This window comes from Arvicanthis niloticus, chromosome 1 (genome assembly GCF_011762505.2).
Source record: "Arvicanthis niloticus isolate mArvNil1 chromosome 1, mArvNil1.pat.X, whole genome shotgun sequence".
NCBI classification, from domain to species: domain Eukaryota; kingdom Metazoa; phylum Chordata; class Mammalia; order Rodentia; family Muridae; genus Arvicanthis; species Arvicanthis niloticus.
The window spans coordinates 132,990,200-133,008,951 of record NC_047658.1 but is presented as its reverse complement, the minus strand read 5'-3'; the positions used below and the strand labels follow the sequence as shown (position 1 = coordinate 133,008,951).

The 18,752-nt window shown below is 45.6% G+C and overlaps 1 protein-coding gene across 6 annotated transcripts in view; it reads right to left on the bottom strand.

Annotated features, from left to right (window-relative positions):
• Positions 1–303: 303 nt before the first annotated feature.
• Positions 304–18,752, bottom strand: part of Kank1 (KN motif and ankyrin repeat domains 1) — a 185,139-nt gene continuing 166,690 nt past the window's right edge. For 4 of the 6 annotated variants that reach the window (XM_076918636.1, XM_076918641.1, XM_076918653.1 and 1 more), the window contains 10 exons: positions 17,003–17,047; positions 12,267–12,464; positions 11,556–11,664; positions 10,194–10,457; positions 8,640–8,727; positions 6,664–6,883; positions 4,484–4,626; positions 3,751–3,951; positions 1,868–1,966; positions 304–1,291 (listed from right to left, as the gene is read on the bottom strand). In XM_076918636.1, the coding sequence (XP_076774751.1) occupies positions 1,229–1,291; positions 1,868–1,966; positions 3,751–3,951; positions 4,484–4,626; positions 6,664–6,883; positions 8,640–8,727; positions 10,194–10,457; positions 11,556–11,664; positions 12,267–12,464; positions 17,003–17,047 (1,430 nt within the window). In that variant the 3' untranslated portion in view covers positions 304–1,228. The remainder of the gene's footprint in view (positions 1,292–1,867; positions 1,967–3,750; positions 3,952–4,483; positions 4,627–6,663; positions 6,884–8,639; positions 8,728–10,193; positions 10,458–11,555; positions 11,665–12,266; positions 12,465–17,002; positions 17,048–18,752) is intronic. The other 2 variants (XM_034503768.2, XM_034503793.2) reach the window with 1 other exon arrangement.

Below are 18,752 nucleotides of genomic sequence, written 5' to 3'. Positions count from 1 at the left end.
GGTAGTTTCATCCCCAAATAGTTCAGGACTAGCTAACATTCATGCATCTGGGAAGAATCAACTCTGGGGGCTCCCTGGGGCTACCTGTCTGCTAGTGGTGTGTAAGGTTTTAAATTTCAGTGCTGTGACATGCACCCTGGGGGTGTGGAACCTGTGTCACAGACTCAAGCACCCTCAGAAGACTGCCCCACCCCCCACCCCTGGAGCCTGAGAAGCCCAAACCACCCATCAGCATTTGTGCCCACTGCCGTTAGTCATCCAGGCCAGGCAGACAGCTGTCAGTGATGAAGTAAGGGCAAGCAACAGAGCTTAATGAAATTTTATTTTGAAAATATGGCAAGAGTCTAAGGCACTTCAAACATTTAAATACATATACAGGACCAAAGTAAACACAGCATGATAGAAATACACAGAGAGCTACACTCTGCCTCCACAGACACAAATCTGGAAGCCAACCCTCTAACCTAATTCAAACCTTTATCACCAGATATAGACACGGTTGGGCAGTAGCTTAAAACGTAACATTACACACAGCTCTTTATGGCTGGACTGTGGAATATAAAAGTTGAAAATACTGTTGTCAATTTCATATAATAGAAGTTTTTTTTTTTAATATAAAAAGCCATATAATACATCCATCTAGATAAACCAACTGAAAATATTTCTTGCTGTAAGTTTATATGGTTTGAGAGTTCCATCTTCTATTTTTAAGCGGGGAAATTTATCAGCCTTGGGGGGTGGGGGGAGTTGCTGATGATCAAAGTCCTCTCTCTCAAGGTTCTTATTTTAAAAGACAAAAGAGAAGTGAACAGAAGCACCCTGGAATGGAACACTGGAAAGGCTTCCCGACCTCCACAGTGAGTTACTGAGTACTTGTGGAAAAGTTCGAAGCTTCAATGCCATAGAGAGTCTGACATTGGCTTCCATGGTAGAAATGGCCAGGTCAGGTGGTCATTTCCTAGCACTGCAAATAGGGGAGCCAGAGCAGTAGCCACAGAGCTGGGTCCGTGCCCTACAAGAGCAGAGGGCTAGAGAGGCGGCCTGCACCTAGCTTGGCCATTTCCCAGTAGCTTTGCTTTCCCCTCAAAAGCATCAGCCTTCAGCCTGCTCCTTTACTCTTCTGTTTGCTGGTCAGCTTGGCATGGTCCATATACATTCAGTATCTGTCACCCCAACAGGAATAACTAGCAGCTTCGTGGTGGTACACATGAGGGCCATGTTTACATAATCAGTCAAAAGAAACCCGGTGAGTGGGACCAGGAGATGTCTTTCGTCCAAGCCTCGGGGTGCCCTAGAGACCAGGAAAGGGGGGAAATGTGGAGGTTAAAGAGTGACTTCAGGCAGATGTGTTCCCCCAGACGTTGGTTCATCACAGCTGACAACCATCTGTGTGCCGGAGCCAGGCAATCTCTTCCTGAGAATTTGGGACAGATGTCCACCCTCTCTCTGCAGGCATGGCTCTAAAGTCAGCCAGGCTAAGCAGGGATTGTCCAGCTGTCCTAGGAAGTCAGCCTCCCTCCCACTCGAAGTAAATTCTGAGATGATGAGCAACCTGCTGACAGCTTTAGAAACAGTGTCAAGAACACAGTAACATGTAGCCCGGAGCCCAACCTGTGCCATTTGGATCATTATGCCTAGAATTAATTAGCTCCTCGTGAGAGCTGCTGTCCCCCAAGAATGACCGAGCCCCAGCCTTTCCTGGCACATGGTGGAAATGATGAAGACTTAAGCTCTGGGCTAAAAATCCCATCTCATATTCAGAATCAACGTAAGACCCCTGTTGCTGTGTCTTATCATTCCCCTGGGAAGGGGCCTGCCAGCCTGTGGATGCCATCCTATTTGTAAATGCCAAATGCCTGCTACTGACCGGAGACTGGGCTTTCGAGAAGTTGAGGTGGGCATACAGAAGAACGGCAATGTCCTTGTGTCCAGCCTCCAGGGCTATGGAGAGAGCGGTGCTGCCATCCTAAAGAGGAAATGAAAATGACAGGCGAGGCTGAGTCTCTCAAAGCTCCATCAGCCAGAAGGTAGTAAGCTGAGAAAGTCCCCCAAGTCTAGCCATCTGCTCCATGCTTCAGGCAGCGTTTCTGGATCTAACCTGCTGGGTCATGAGTATGGAGGCGAGCGAGACTTGTCTCTGTCCATAAGAAGTCAAGGAGAGTCACTCTCTCTCCCTGGCTTTGCCTATCAGCACCGGCACAGGGATGTGTACATCAAGGTCCTTAAAAACTGAAGGCTGTCCACAGAGAGCCCCTATCCAATTGTCCCACTCGCCAGAGGGGGCAGTAAGAACAGGAGGGGTAAAAACTGTAGTCTCTTTTCTTATAATCACAAATGGCCAGGTAAGAACTAGGGTGTGTGTGGACTGGTCGAGCCAGTTGCCAACACCTCAGCCTTCCTCTGAACAGGGAGGCTGTGGTCTTGTAGCCTATAGAACCTCTGCTGAATGCTGGGTCACATCCACATGTAAGCACTCCACCCTGGATGTTGGCCTGCAAACATCTATCTCCTGGAAATACCAGGGGGAAACATTGCAATGGAAAAAAAGCATTTTGGGGAAGGGTGGCTGTTTGATTTTTATTAAGTTGCGGAGTCTGAAATGGATATGATATTAAGGCAAAGGACAGCATAGTTTGTTTCCCATCTGGTTTTGAAGTAAGGACTCTCCTTTGGTCACAGCAACAGGAAACGATTCCCACGTGGGTTGAATATTAGCATCCTGCCCTCCCACACTGGGAATCCAGGGAGCAGCTTTTCTTCCGGAGGTTAGGTGAATGTTTGAGTAAGGAAGTGGGCAATTAGCTGGGTAGCCAGGATTTCTGCAAGTCCCTGTCGCACTACAGACTTGTTGTACAAATCGACAAGTTTTCAGAGAGAAAGCAATTGAGCAAAACCTTAAAAACACATGCAACAGAGACCACAGTGGGGGAAAAGGAAGCAGTGGACCCACACTCCCTGAAGAAGTGAACAGAACTGCGTTGTCCCTGGAGGTGGGAGGGGATGGCCCTTCTACCCAGTAGGGACCTCCTCTGCTTTGCTTGTTGGCGTGAGCCCAGTGGGATCTGAGATTTATGGCAAAGGAGGATATTTCCCCTCTAACTTTATGGTGTTTTGAAACGAAGGATGCTCTATCTTGAACCAGCGTTTGACAGAGATAAACTTTCAAAACGAGAACCAGCGTGGCCTGACCTCAGCATCGTTTCCACAGCCCAAGTGCCAGTCCGAAGCTTTCAGCCTGCAAGCACGGTCTCTCGGCCTGTGCACTCATGCCTCAGAATGTTCTCATGCAAGGGTTCTCTCGGAACGGGACAGACAGGCAGTTCATTGAGGAAGTTAGTTTGGTGACGATGGAAACAGACCAAGCAGAAGTGGAAAAATGTACTCAGAAGGGCCAAAGAACTTGTGGACTTCCTAGCTTATGTGTCACAGATTATTCACATTGATGAACCACTCAAGGGAGAAAACCCAAGCTTCTACTGAGGGACTGCTCACACACTGCCTCCGAGAGTTTGAGTTTGTAGGGTCAATCTGCTCACCCCCATTAGGAGCGCTGGGTCTCACCTTCTTCCTTTCACGAACTCAAGGGTGAGGTTCATTTATTTATTTTTGCTTTTGGCCAATGCACTATACATGGTAAAACACTGCTAAGCTGTGCTATAAAAGGAAGAGGCCTGGATGCCAACACCAGTCCACAAGGAACAGGAAAGCGGGCCCACAGCCACTCCTGACTGGAGGCCCAGTGGTACTCACATTGTCCTCCAGGTGGCCATTGCAGCCTGGCTGGGCCAGCAGCAGCTTCACAATCTCCACATGTCCATGTTCACTGGCACACATCAGGGCAGTGGAGCCCTCGTCGTCCTGGATATTGACGTCAGCCCCACAGGCCAGTAGGCCCTTCACCATGTCTATCCGCCCATGACTGACAGCCAGCATGAGGGCTGTCTGTCCTGCCTATGAGAGAAATGATGGTCAGAGTCAGAAGTGCACACTGGGCAGGAGAAGGCTGGGGGCGGGGTAGACTAGACGACACACACTGGCACTAGAGCTATGAGCTAAGGAAGAACACACAGGAAGGACTCAGGTTTTCATCTGAACTCTGTGGACATCTCAGCACAGCAAGGTAGACAGTTCCAAAGAGGTTTAAGGTAAACTTGTGAACACGTTTAGGCTTAGAGCTCTGGCTCTAGCATGAAGCCAAGACAAGATAATTGGAGGCAGTAGGCAGTGAGTGTATGATGAGGACCCTGTACAGGTAGGGACCCTTGTGTGCAACCATGTTTAGTTTCCCTGCAAGCTTCCCAAGAGGCCAGGCAAAGTAGGGAGAAATCTGCAGCATGGGATTGAGCCCACGTGACCACCGGTATGCTGGTCAGTGCATGGACTACAGTTGTCAGTGTGCCACCAGCCAAAATGCCCTGTCAACCTGGTCATATGAGATACTGGCCCGGGTACCGATGGTGAGCACGGTAAGCAAGGCACTAACCTGACTGGCCTTGGCGTTCACGTCTCCACAGCTGAAGAGTTCTTCTACAACCTGCATGTCCTTCTCTGCCTCCACGGCCGCGAGGGCAGCCAACATGATAGGCGTGTACCCTGCCTTGTTCTGGTGATCGACATTACACACGTCTACAAGAAAGAGATCTCTTTAGGGAGGGTGATCCGGAATCATTAGTGTCCACTGGAGGTGTGATGTTTACAAGAGCACCATGAAATAAGTGCCCTGCAGCTGACTAAGAAGGAAACACATGTTTTAATGGGCTATCGCAGCAGGCTGGCGGCAGCAGACATGACAAGAAGTTACCACAGGGCGCCCTGCTTGTGACAGGGTGATTATGGTGGGATAGCCTGGTGGTGTGTGAGGAGGTTCTCAGTGTACTTGCTCTGAAGCAGAAGCGCTAATGAGGGATCTAGACGGGCACGTGTTCAGAAACTCAATCACGCGGCTTCTAACCCTCGGGCTTGTGGGTGTAAGATCAATGTTAATGTTACAACTCCTCTAAGAAACTGCCAAGGACCACCAGACCCCATGGGCTAGATCTCTCTTCTGTTCTTTAATTCTCAAGAAGCTTCCCAGGGCTCTAATGGCATGCCAGGGTGAAGAGTAACGGAAAGTAGCGTTTAGGCGAGCAAGTACCAAGTTAAACACTTCAGATGAGACAAGACAAAAACTTGACTTGGGAATCCCACTCTATTACATAATAACACAATGGGTTGTACAGAAGGACCTATGTGTAAAAAGCAAAGGCTGGGTGGTGGCAAAGTGGGTACACACATATACCCAAGGCCCTCAGGATCTGAGCTCCTCAGTCCTTCAGAGCTGACGCACCCAGTGTTACATTTTATGGAGCCAAAAGTTTACTCAAAATAGTAAGCAATAAAATGAAGTAAACGAAGTGTTTAACTAAGACCATCTAACAGTGAGATCAAGTCAGTTGGCCCAGACATCCATTCTAGGGTTCTGATGGCAGAGAAGACACCATTTCAAGAGCAATTTTGAACTCTTGTTCTGAGCTCCTCTGGGTATAATCCATGTCCCTATTTTAACAGCATCCCCAGCTGTTTATAGTCTGGAGAGGAGGAGGCCTGTAACTCCTTCCTGTCATCAGATGGAAGTAGTTATCCCCTAACATGGGCACTGAAAGACTATGCGGTCCTGGAAGGCAGTTCAGTGGCGGAGTGTTTGTCCACCACGCAGAAGGCTGTAGCTCCAACACCCACACCCATACCTACATTCTCAAGAAAAGGGAATTCAGAAACTGACAAGAGTAGCAAATGATATGTGTGCTTGGATTATTATTATTTTTTTCCCCCTGTACTAACAACTCCAAGATGGAGTGATGCATTATCAGGCCACCAGGTCAAGCAAGAGACAGTAAAGGAAACTGGATAATTTCATCATATAAATTAGGTTCGACATTATGTTCTCACTAGACTGGATGACTGTAGATTCTGTGTTAGCTGCCTGTCAGAAACACTGTTTTGATGATGGAAGTGATTTGGGGGCTGCCCCAGCTGAACACATTGCTAAGGCCCCCTTCCTCAAGAGGCCCATCTGTACTGCCCTCTCACCTCATGGATAATGTGACCCACAACTGCATTCTGGGATGGCACGTTCCCACCCCGTCATTATTAACAAGGTTCAGTGGTAATGGGAGATACTGCCTCTAGTTTCTGTGATTCTTCAGGAGACAGTAGTTGGGCAGGGACAGTGATGATTCTACTGTGGCTTTACTAGTCCCTGCCTCAACTCCTCACTTCTGTACAGTCACATAGTGGCCGCAAACACAAGAGCTATGACTCTGTGCCCGTGAGCAGCTCTCTGCCTCCCAAACAGCCCAGCCAAGCCTGCATGATTCATCGGGGAACAAGTGTGAGTCACGGCTATTAGCAGGGGTACACCTCATTTGAAGATAGCTGACCTGCTGCAAGAATATCTTCACAAACTCCCTTCAAAATAGATCTGGCTTCTGTTTCTTTATTGCCCAGGCCTGGTGAACCTCAAACCTCCCATCCATGACTCAAGAACAACATTCTTGCCATGTCATGTGGAGGAGCAATGAAAAGACTTGCGGAAGGCCAAAGAACTAGGGTAAGGGTCAACTGGCTTTACGAAGACAAGTCACAACCTGAGTGCTCTTAGGGGACCAACAGGGCCCTCTGTACCTGCATCCAGAAGCAGCTTGACGATCTGGAAGTTGGAGTGGGACACGCTGTAGTGCAGGGCAGTGTTCCCATTGCCATCCGCCATGTTGATGATGTACCGGAGCACGTCCGGGGAGACAGCCTCGAACGCGGCTATGTAGTCACCCACCATGGCCGGCACGGCGGACTTCTGACTGGACACTCGGAACCACTCATGCTGGAGGGTGTTCAGACAGATCCTCTGCCAAAACACCAACTTGCTGTTAGTTCTATTTATAGCTCTCTCTTGAGTGCGACCAAAAGCCCAAGCAACCAGGCCTTTTATAGCCAAAGTGTGTGCTCTCAGCATCTGCTCTTAAAAGCTGGTGCAACCCAGCTTCTCAAGAGCAGCTTCAAACAACAAACTTGACCTTCTGGTTTTAAATCATTCTGTCCACACTGTGATCACTAAGAAAGAGGCTAACACTCAGGCCTGCCTCTACTTATGAGCTGTTTGTGTTTACTGAGCTAACGGGTCTTTCCAGTGATTGTTCATTGGAATTAGGGAGAAATTAGCACACCAGCAACTGTGTTGCTTCCTGACCCAGACTGATTAACTCCAAATCTTCTACCCCACCAGGCTGACAGTTGAGACTGGCCTAGGTTACTACATAGCAAGTTCCAGGCCAACGTGAGCTACAGTGTGAGGTGCTGTCTCACAGAGCAAATTGGGACAATCTAAGTCTAGCACTAGTAGCCTGACATGGTGGCTGCTACTCCAGAGATACTTAGAATATTATATATATTTATTATTTATGGGCACATTACAAGTATGTGTGGAGGTCAGAGGACAACCTGAAGATAGTGGTTGTTTTCTGCCACAGCATGGGTCCTGGGGATCAAACTTAGGTTGTCAGGTTGACAGCAGACATCTTTACCCACTCCACTGAGCTATCTTGTAGGCCCCAGAGACTAATCTCTCATGGCCTCAGATACTGGGGCTGGGTTTAGCTAGTGAGGTCAAATAGGCACATGTCCCTGTGTACTTGTTTGTGTTCAGGCCTGTGACAGCCACAGCCAGCTTTTAACAGACTGTGCCAGGCCCATGGTATTCCAGCTATGTTTCTGGGATTAGCTAACTCCTGAGGTCTCATTTGGTTCTCAGAGTTCCATGGTCTCGAGAGCTGTGTAAGTCACCTGAGCAGTAGCCACTGACTCAGTTGATTCAGCCCCAGATGAACTGAACCTGCTGACACACAAGGACTCAGATCCAGGTTATTATCAAATTAGTGCGAGAAGCCACCTATTCACAATGCCCTGAAAGATGGAGCTACCAATCACAAGCCTGATCAGGTCAAGCAGCTGCAGATCCAACTGTCAGCGCAGAAGTGAATCACCCAGCAGCACACCAGATTAGCGGCTGCCTCAACAGTACCTGCACATCCTGTGTGTGCTATTTCTGCCCAGTTAGACAACCACAACCTCCACCCTACCTGCTACTGAATTTACCCAGCTGTGAAATGACAGTGCAGTTATTTTTCTGTTTAAAAATAGTGGCCATTGGCATTCCGCACCAGAACTTAATATATACTTTCCTAACAGAAAGGAATGCTGACCTCAGCCCAGATAAGTTTCTTCTAAAAACTACGCTTACTTTTTAAAATGTTCAGGGATGCTGCTCTTGGGGTCAGAAGGTTCTGTAGATAGAAGCAGAACATGGAGAGAGAAGGAGATTGCCTGCAATTAGCCTTCTCTTTCTTTCTGCCAAATATGTGCCTCCCAGATGGTTCCACCACAAGGAAAGTACAGGGTGGGTAAAGGAGTGGACGCTGGGCCTCAGGGAAGCGGTATATTCTTGGAGCTGGGCAGTACGAGCTCATCCTGCCGGCTACACTAGAAGTGAGTGGCTCAGGAAGAAGCATGCACCATGGCTCAGGGGCAGGCTACCATGTTCCTGACCATGCTGCACCAGGGTGATGCTATAAAGCCCAGGGATTCTTCCTATCACACAGACTTACCATATCTTTGCTGGCCAAAGCTTTGGGATCGTTTATGTTATATTTCAGTAAGTTGCAGGCAGACAACATCTTTTCACTTAATTCATACCTAAGGAGGAAAAAAAACCCCACGAAACTCAGGCTATGCCATACAATAAAAGTGACTTTTATCTTAGAGCCCACAACCAGGGCCATGGGCCAGCCTAGGCAGGTCATGATAATTGGAGCTATCTCCAGGTATTGGTGGTTGACATCACCACATAAAGTCAGTACCTCTGCAATGAAGGTCTTTGCATAAGCGTGACTTCCAGATACATCGGTCTTGCCTTTAAGACATTACAAAATAACATTTGAAAAATTTTATTCCTTTTATTTTCAGTGCTTAAAAATATAGTCTTGGCCAGGTGTAATGATGTATGCCTTTGATCTGAGTGCTTGGGGGACAGGTGGATCTCTGTGAGTTTGAGGTCAGTGTGGTCTACATAGTAAATTTCAGTGTAGATAAGACTACACAGTAAGTCCTCATTTCCAACATATGTATATGTGTGTATACATATATATGTGTATATATATACACATATATATGTATATACGTATATATGTATATATGTGTGTGTGTATATATATGTGTGTATATATATTACTCTTAAGGAGCTAAAGAGTTTAAATTACTTTATTTCCATTATGTTGAACTCATATGTAGTACTCAAGTGTTTGTCCAACACATATGAGAAGCCAAAAATCAAATGACATTATAACTATCTCAATAAAGCTATTTGAAACTCAGAAGACATCTCGAACCCTCTGGAAACACTTACCTTGTGTTGACAATGAGCTCCTACTTAATAAATGTGACAGAGTATTTGCTGAAATGTTCCAATTTATACTTCACAGAATGAAAAAGCACACCGAAGTTTCCATCTTTCCTCGTTTTGTAAGTGGTAAGTCCACCCTTACTAATGATGTCGTAAACTCAACCCATTTCTAAGGTGCGTGTTCCAGCCAACCAGAGCATGTGAGATTACGTATGATGGTCCCACGCCTACTGTGTTCCTTGTCACTCAACGAGCAATAAAACTGAGAGTGTGACTGACACACATCACCTTTCCAGCTCATCACTTTTGGTTGAGGCTAAACTCCTTTTCCTCGCATGCACACACAACGGTCCTGCGATAACAAGTCTGACATTTGCGTCAAGATTAAAATCTGAAATCTTAAACAGAGCGCTGGTCATCAGAAAGGTCAACTTTGTCTTTGTATACACGGTGATGTGTTCGAACAATGGATGCTGTGGTGGACAGCAGCTCCAGATGCCAAACTAGACAGCAAAGAGCTACCAAAGTCCAGTGAGCAGACTGGCGACTGGGCCACTCTCACTGCTGTGCTAAGAGATCTAAAAGACACTGTACCCTGCACTTGTATTCACTAGTACCTTGACCAGATGTGCACGCTCCTGAGACACAGATTAAGACTAAACACACACACATAGTTGCAAACAACCTGAACCAGTTAGTTCTATTGCCCAAGCACGCCACTCATGGGAGGAATCAGGGAGGGGAGGGGAATGTACCACACCTCTCTCTGATTTCTTCCTTCTCAGGTTCACATTCTGGAACCTGCACTTCATCTTCCACCCTGGCAGACTTGAAACCTTCAATATTAACTGCATGGTGCCCTTCCGCCATTCCCCGAGTGTTGTCGTCCTCCTCCTCCTCCTCCTCCTCCTCCTCTTCCTCCTCCTCTTCCTCAGGAGGATACCCAATGGTGTCACACTCGTCATCTGACTCGGAAGAAGAGCTTCCATCCGAGCTGGAATCATCACTTGAAGTTGTCTCATACCTAGGTGGCAATTGGGATTTCAGGAGATGCAGGGTGTCCCCATAAAGACCCAGTGACAGACGTTCCTGGGAAGGAAAAGCTGTGGCCTGACCCCAGACACCTTACCAATGGTTTATAGAGCCTGAACTTAGAACCTCGAAGCAAGGTCTATTTGAAGGCCTGGTGAGTTTACAATGGGCTTTGATTTCAAAGGGATAATTCCCAGTTGAAGACTGGTATCATATACTATTTGTTTAAAAAAAAAAAAAAAAAAAAAAAAGCCCTGACACCACCAGGTCAGAGTAAATTGAGAGGAAAAAGACTTTAGAGAAACCAGCTCTGCAGTTGCTCTGCATTCTTCTACTTGTCCCACCCATTCTCCCACTGTCAAAGTGAACAGATTATAGAAGTAACCAATCATTCCTTTGAAATCTTCTGGACCACATCATTCAGTAAAACTGAAGATTTGTAAAACATGCACCATCATGTTAAATCTCTCTTGGTAGCCTCTTTGCTATAAATACCCAACGCTGCACTGTTGCTTTCTCATTGAGTAATCAACTAATTGCTTTGCTCCAACTCGGGGAGGACAAACAGGCTCAACTACCTGGGCCAATAACTACTAGGCATTCTATGTAGAAAGCAAGGAACCAGATTACTCTTCAGTTGAAACATCCCACAGTTTTGCTCCTGCACATCGAGAGCTAAGTCAAAAGCAATCCATTCTGGGGAAGTGGATGACCATCGCTGGGCCCTGGAACAATGCTGCCAGCCTCTTCCTGTCCCCTCCTGTATTCTAACATGTATAAGCACAACTATCTAAATGAGAGCAGCAACTCTGATGGTTTTTTTGCTGAAGATGTGTTTGTTTGTTTGTTTTCCAGGTCAGAGATAAGGAGATGCCACTTTTGCAGCTTTAATGGGTATTCTTGAAAGAGGGACATATTCTTAAGGATAGTACAAGGAGAGAAGAGAAGCCCAGATGCACCTTTCTGAGGAGGGAATCTTCTATCATCAAGCTGTGGCAGCATCCCAGAATAGGCACCCTGACAGCAACTTAGACAGGGAGGAGGAAAGGAGACAGGCGGCTCTGCACCACAGCACCACAGCTTGCCTTACCCGCCGTTAATGCCAATGAACTGGAGATTCTTTTTGGCTCCATTCAAATCTTTATTCCCATCGCTTTTCTTCATGATGGACTTCAGTGTGTTTTCATTATTTGAACATACTGTAAAAAGAGGGAAAAAAAGTAAATCAAAGTGATAAGATAAAGTGATTCCTGTAAATTGTATGAGTTAAATGAGAGAGCACTCTTTCCTCACGTTTGTGAATGTGGATCTCAGTGAGGTTGTGTGAGAAACTTCCGTGAAACCCATTGGGAAAGTGTGTGCAAACGGAGAAAATAGTCCATCATTCTATTAATAACGTTCCTTCAAATGGGGGGGGGGGGGAAACTCCATCATTGTGCCCAGACATTACAAACCTGGAGATAAGGAACACTGGGACCAGGCTGTGATGTTTATAAAGTGACATCATGTCTCATTTCTCCCTTCTTTAGGCACCGAGGAAGGGATCCTGGTACACTTTTTCTTCAGCTAAGATAACCTAGGGGGCAGACTATGTGTGCGATGATGTGCAGGAGAGGAAGGCTGTTTGTATAGTGAACAATCTGTAGCCAAGCCATCACAGCTTGCTTTCTGTTAAGGATACTTTAGGCCTTGCTGCCAAAAAAATATTATACAACCCTTCTTCCAGGTCAGCACGTAAATCATTGGCTGGAAGGCTGGCAGTGCCACCTAGAATTCCAACACAAACTGCAAGGGGACTCACCATAGAGGCCGGCGGCTATCTGGTCATCTGTCAGGTTCACCGGGGGCAGAGTATTTCCCTGTGTGGGGACCTGCTCATGGCCCTGGTTGTTCTTGTCTTTTGCTGTTCCTGCCTCCACCTCAGGCTGGGATGTTTGTACATGTAAAAGTCCTCCAGACAGAAGGCCTCCACACTTACAGGTACATTCCAAGTGACTGCCTGTTCAGAAGGAAAAGAGTGTAAGCATGCAGGGTTAGGTCTGCACAGCATAGACTTAAACGTCATGTTGTTCAAAACAGTTGCCATTAGGGCTGGAGTGCTGGCTCGGCTAACAGCACTGGCTGCTCTTCCAGATGACCTGAGTTCAATTCTCAGCACCCACATGGCAGCTCACAACTGTCTGTAACTTCGGTTTCAGGAGAACCATCACCCTCCCACAAACACACATGCAGACACATAGTTTTTTGTTTTTTGTTTTTTTTTTTTTTTAAATAAATTATTATTAAAAAAGCCACAAACAACAAACCAATTCTCTCAGCCCATCCTCTTCTCTGGTGACCTCTTGTGCTTTCTTTTTGATAAATCCCACTGCTCATTTACATCGACTTGAACCCCCAAGGCCTTCAGTGATTGTTAAGTGTGGCCCTTGCTGGCACAATGTTAACCTGTCAAGGCTTGTCATCTGACCCACATGGCATCTCCCTCTTCTGCTGTGGTTCCCTTCTGGTACCCTGGTGCAGAGCCATGTTCCCAACCATCTCCAATACCATCAAGACTTTAGCTGAAGCAAATCCTGGTACAATCTACAGAGCAGTCCCTCTACCAGGGAAGCTTGGGAAATGGGGTACCCATAGCCGAGAACACACAGAACCACCATGGCCTGGCACCAGCTTGCTTTCCAACCTCATTCCCTTACTCCTGTGGTCTTTGTGGGGAAGGAACTTCAGTCCCTTCTCCTCATTCCCTTCTCCATATGGCCACACCCTCTTCCCCTCCCTCCTCACCAGAAAACAACTCTCCTTCTTCACTGCAGCTGCCTGTCACACTTTTGGGGTCTCTAATACAATGGGATTAAAAAATTTCATGTATTTACTACTTTTTTAATACCAAGTATGAATTAGCTATATTCAAAATCGCTTTGACTTAGAACTCTGATTTCCAAAAATGTTATTCTAAGGATGCACATTTCATTATGCCCATTTTTAAAACAGAAAGGAGAGAGAAGATGACATCACAGTCTGCTGTAAGAGACTAGTGGTTAAGCTGAGCTACTGTGCACTCATTCAAGAGAATGCTATGCATCCTTTATGGGTTCTGTGTGATGCTCTGACCACAGTCTTTACTCAGCAGGCTGTTCACCAGCCTGGTACTCCGCCACTTTTCACAGTTTGTTCTGTCCACTCTTTCTGCGACATAGACTAAATCCAATTTTTTTTTCATTCTGTTTTTTCTAGGATGCTGTTCTAGGAAGCCCTCTTTTCTCTGTTATTACTCTGTAGGATTATTCCTAGCCCCTGTACATTTCCTCTCTGGGGACAGCAGGCTCTTGGAAGCCCTTCTTGTTGGGTCTCTATCTGGGGTCTTCTGCAGGGCTGAGAACAGTGCTAGATATCAGATTTCTCTTGGCAAGTGTTTGTGCAATTCATCTGGAAATCAGAGTTGCCGTCTGAGGTTGACAGGTAAGGCAAGGTCACCGGGCATTAAACTAGTTCTTGTTAGTCACGTCAGAGAGAAATGCTACTTGTATTGCTGGAAAAATCTGTCCTAGGTGGTGTTCAAACTGGCTGGACTTGAATGGCCTGGTCATGATTCCCTGAGCTTAAGGCCTTTTCTGTAGGCACAGGCATCCCATGGAATGATACCTGTCCCAGCATGAAGCTCTGAAAAGGACTGCCACTCGCAAGAAGAATGGAGGAGAAGTGGAGCCAGACATGCAAAAACCAGAGTGGCCAACAAAGTTCAATGAGATGACCTTAACCCCAGTCATGTTTGGAAATCACCAAATTACTTTTAAAAATACAGGTAAGAGCTCCTATGTGCTGGTGGACCCAGAAGTCGTCGCCGTCATCATCATCATCATCATCATCATCATCATCATCATCATCATCATCATCACCACCACCATCACCATCATCATCATCACCATCATCTTGAGACATGGTCTCACTATGTAGCCCTTGCTGATCTGGAACTTGCTATAAAGACCCAGACTGGCCTCAGAAAGCAACCTCCCTCTGCCTCTTAAGAGCTTGTTTTAAAGTCCTGTGCCACCATGCCCAGTGTATCTTTTCACCTTTCCCCATTATTCTACTCTGTAGCCAGAACTGAGAACTATTAAACTAAGATGAAACAAAACTCCAACTGGTCTGCTGAAAAATAAACTTCATACCTCCTCAGTTTCAACTTATCAACTCGGATGTGTATGGATTCCTAGAAATAACTGGTGGTTTAATTAACAGGCCTGGACCACCAACGGCAGAAGTCCATAGAGAACATTACATGTTAGGCAATGAATATTAAAACCCAACAGTGGTGATTATGAACCTCGCCCCCACTGAATTCTGACCCTGTAGCCCGGATGCTCTAGGTACCCAGTGGTGGCATAACCAGGAAAATGAGTGAAGGAGGAGAGGGCAACTGCAAGATGGCTTTTGTCATTAACCCATTTAAAATACTCATTGATACCAACAAAATGTGAACCTCATTTTAGGACTTGGCCAGGTTAGTGACAACTGAAAGACAGGGAGTGACAGAAATCCTAGTGTCCTGGGAAAGAAAACATACTCACTCAGTGCATTAATTCTAATTCTAGAGTATGCGGGACTTGGGGTTTAATATGTAGACAATCTTAATATCTAAGGCAAAAGATATTGAAAACTAAGTAACTCAAAACAAAAACTTTATTTTATACTGTTCTCAACTTTAGGAACATTGGAAACAAAGTATTAAACAGAAATTTCATGAAAACTCGGGCCAGGACAGCTTTTACAGGGTTCCTTTTCTCAAATTCCTCTGTGACAGTTCTTCCTGGCTTTTGAAATCTTACTAAAATTATATTTGAAGTTTTGTTCACAGATATCTATACTATTCTGGCAAGTAAATCCTTTTTTTTTTTTTTTTTTTTTTTTTTTTTACTCAAAACAGGGTTTCTGGCTGTTCTAAAACTCACGCTGTAGACCAGGCTGGCCTCAAGTTCTCATAGAGCCACCTGCCTCTGCCTCCCGAGTGCTGGGACTAAAGGTGTGCACCACCATGCCAGGCTGCAAATCCATATTTCTGTTTATTTTTACAGCGGATTTTAGATAACTCAGCTCTGTACAGTGCGGCAGGCTAAGCAGCTGAGCTGCAATGCTTACCTTTTAGCATTCTGACTGGATTTTAAAGACCATTTAGCGTCCCTGTCAAGAAGGAGTAGAATTATATTTCCTGATTCACAGTGGGGGCCATCCAAGCCTTTATGTGTTTCCCTAAAGTAGAACTCTTTACCTACTGATGACCTGAGGGTCACAAGCAGAGACCTGCCATTTTGGGTACATACTGGTTTGAGGAAGACAGTGGAGATTCTATTTTTGGTGATGTCCTGTTTGGGAGAAAGTGTGTGGCTTGGATGGAGGAGCGGGACCTATCGCCTTGGAATTCTGCTCCCAATGGAGGCATGTAGTCAGAAACACAGTCACTTCCAACCAAGGAACCCTGGAACCCAGTGACAGGTCAGAGCAGCAGTTGGATCCTTCCAAGCACTGTGATAGTTCCCTGAGAACGGTTTAAAAAGGCTGCTACAAATGTATCTCAAGCGAGCATTCACTCAGAAACACAGTGCTAAAAGAGTGAATTAATCAAACTCTTTCACCACAAACCCCACCTACATTTAATTATATACCCTCCCATGACTTGACCCAGAATTCCCAGGCTGACAGGCTGCATTAACTCAAGCTGGGTTAAAGTGCACCCTGTACATGCTCCTCCCAGAGAAGCTAAGGTCCTCTTCCCCTCCCCAGACCTTGAAAGCCTTGACTACAGCTGAACCCTGACCACTTCTGCTTGCCTAATGCTATCTCCAGGAGTGATCATTCACATTGCTGCCAGGCATAGCTTGGCTTCCCAAACAGAGGGAAAGTTATTCATGGTTCATCTGTATATCCTTTTGTTGCAGAGCCACACTTTGTATACAGTTGACATTTAATGTCTAGCTATTGATCAACATGAATGCATGGGGGCAGCACAGACCATAAACATTTTTACTAAAGCATGATGACTCTCTGGTTCAGGAAAAGACAGTGATAACTTTCTGCATTGTCTGCAGCTGCAGTTACCATTCCTGTGGACACCATGAATTCAAGCCATTTGTGTTTCTTGAAAATTACCAACGGCCAGTCCTTAGCCTGACCCCGATTATATGCTTCAAGCTTCAGTCAGAGAATAAGTGTCAAATGAAGCCAGCATCTTTTCCCAGAACACTTTTACCAATTCACTAATAACCATTTAGGGAGATCAGTTCAAGAGAGTGGAATTTTCAAGTTAAGTGTCAACTAAAGGTCTGCCAAAGGAGAAGGCAGAGTTAATTCTTTAAAGATCTTTCCTTAGTAGCTGAAGGTCTTTTCATTAACAAATCATTAACAAATAATCATTGACAAATGATCAAATGACCTGGGGCTACAATTTCAATCTTGCAAAGGGCAGTTATTACTTAAAACAGAAAACAAAGACTAATTTTTATTTTATGTGCATGAGTTTTGCTTACATGTATGCATGCTTACCTTGTATATGCCAAGTATAGAGGTCAGAGGAGGATGTTGGACCCCCTGGAAGTGAAGTCACAAATGGTTATGAACCATCATGTGAGTGCTGGGAACTGAACTTGGGTCCTCTGCAAGAACAGAGGACCACTGAGCCATTTCTCTCTAGTCCTGCTTTGGTTGTGAGCTGCAGTCTTTAACTGTAGAACCATCTCTCCAGCTCAATTAGCTTTTTAAAAAAAGTCTCACTTTTTACTTCTGGCTAGCCTGGAACTCACTATATAAACCAGGGTAGCTCAAACTCAGAGACCACTTATTTCAGTTCCTTGAGTGCTGGGATTAAAGATTGGGTCCAGTAGAACAGTATGCCCAGCAGAAGTATTTTCTTTCTTTCTTTTCCAAGACAGGGTCTTATATACACTAGGCTAGCCCATTTCTCCTTACATAGCCAAACTTCTGATCCTCTTGGACATCTGCCAAAAGTTGAGCCTCTATTTGTGGAGTACTGAGATTATGGACACAAAGAGATCATCGCACTTGGTTTAGCTATTACTTTGAGAATAAGATAAAAATGATGCACTGTTTTCACACACACACACACACACACACACACACACACACACACACACACACAAAAGCCAATGCATAAAAATATTCACAAAGTCATGGTCGGACTCCAGATTAAGCTCTGATTCCAGAACTGGGGATGCAGCTCTGAGCAGAAAGCACCCCTATCGAGGAGGTGCTTCACCCTAAGCATAGCTACAAACAACACTCTGACTTAAGCCCATTTATCCCAATGTGTCCCTAAATCTAGAGCGTTTATTTGGTGATGGAGGCATGTAATCGGTGGTAGCCGATAATACATGTTTAAATATATTCAGAGGAAGGTCCTTAGCCGCAGTGGACGGTCAGCTTTTTACACACAGCTAGTTCCATAGAAAAATCCTGCTGGAAGGGAACCTGGGAGAAGTCTTCTCATTTGACACAGACACAGGACTCAGAGAGCAGAGACAAGTACAAATTCCCAGAACAGCCAGAACCAGTCAATTCTCTCGGCTCCAGGTTGTGCAGAGCCTCCCTATCTCCCCTGGCCCCAGGCCATTTAACTACTGCAGGGTTCCAGGAACACTTGTTTTGGCTTATTTTGATGCTCTTGTAGCATTTTAAAAAGCAACATACAAAGACAAAACAGATACTAAGTGGTTTAGTACAAGAAACAAAGAGACAGCTAACTAGAAACACAATTCTGTAACAGATTCATTCCCCCCCACCCCCAGACTTCCTCCTCCAAACTTTCACAGCTAAGAGAGAAGGTCTTCAAGTTCATAACCTTTTAAAGCAAACCCAAGAGAAACCAAGAACGCAGGCACAGAGGCTCCTTTGAGTGTAAAGATGAATTTTCTAAAAACCACGTGGCAGGCCGTTAAGTTCTGTTTGTATTTGTGTAGCGATAGCTGGATATTTTTAGTGTATTTATAACTCTGAGTCATTTGTCTAGAATTTTATTCCCCTTTCCAGAAGGAAAAAAAGGAAAGAAAGGAAGGAAGAAAGAAAATCCACTCTTTAAAATCAACATAACCCCACTGTTGTAAAGGAAGAAAAAAAAACTTACTTCTTAAGTCTTTTTGGTGACAACAGGGATTTCCTTCCTCTTAGCCAGGCCCGGTGTACACCTGGACTTGGGAAGGCTCAGGCAGGAGGATCATTAAAAGGCCGGCCTGATCCACACAGTGAGAGGAGTGGGGAGTGAACTTATGTCCTCTGACCA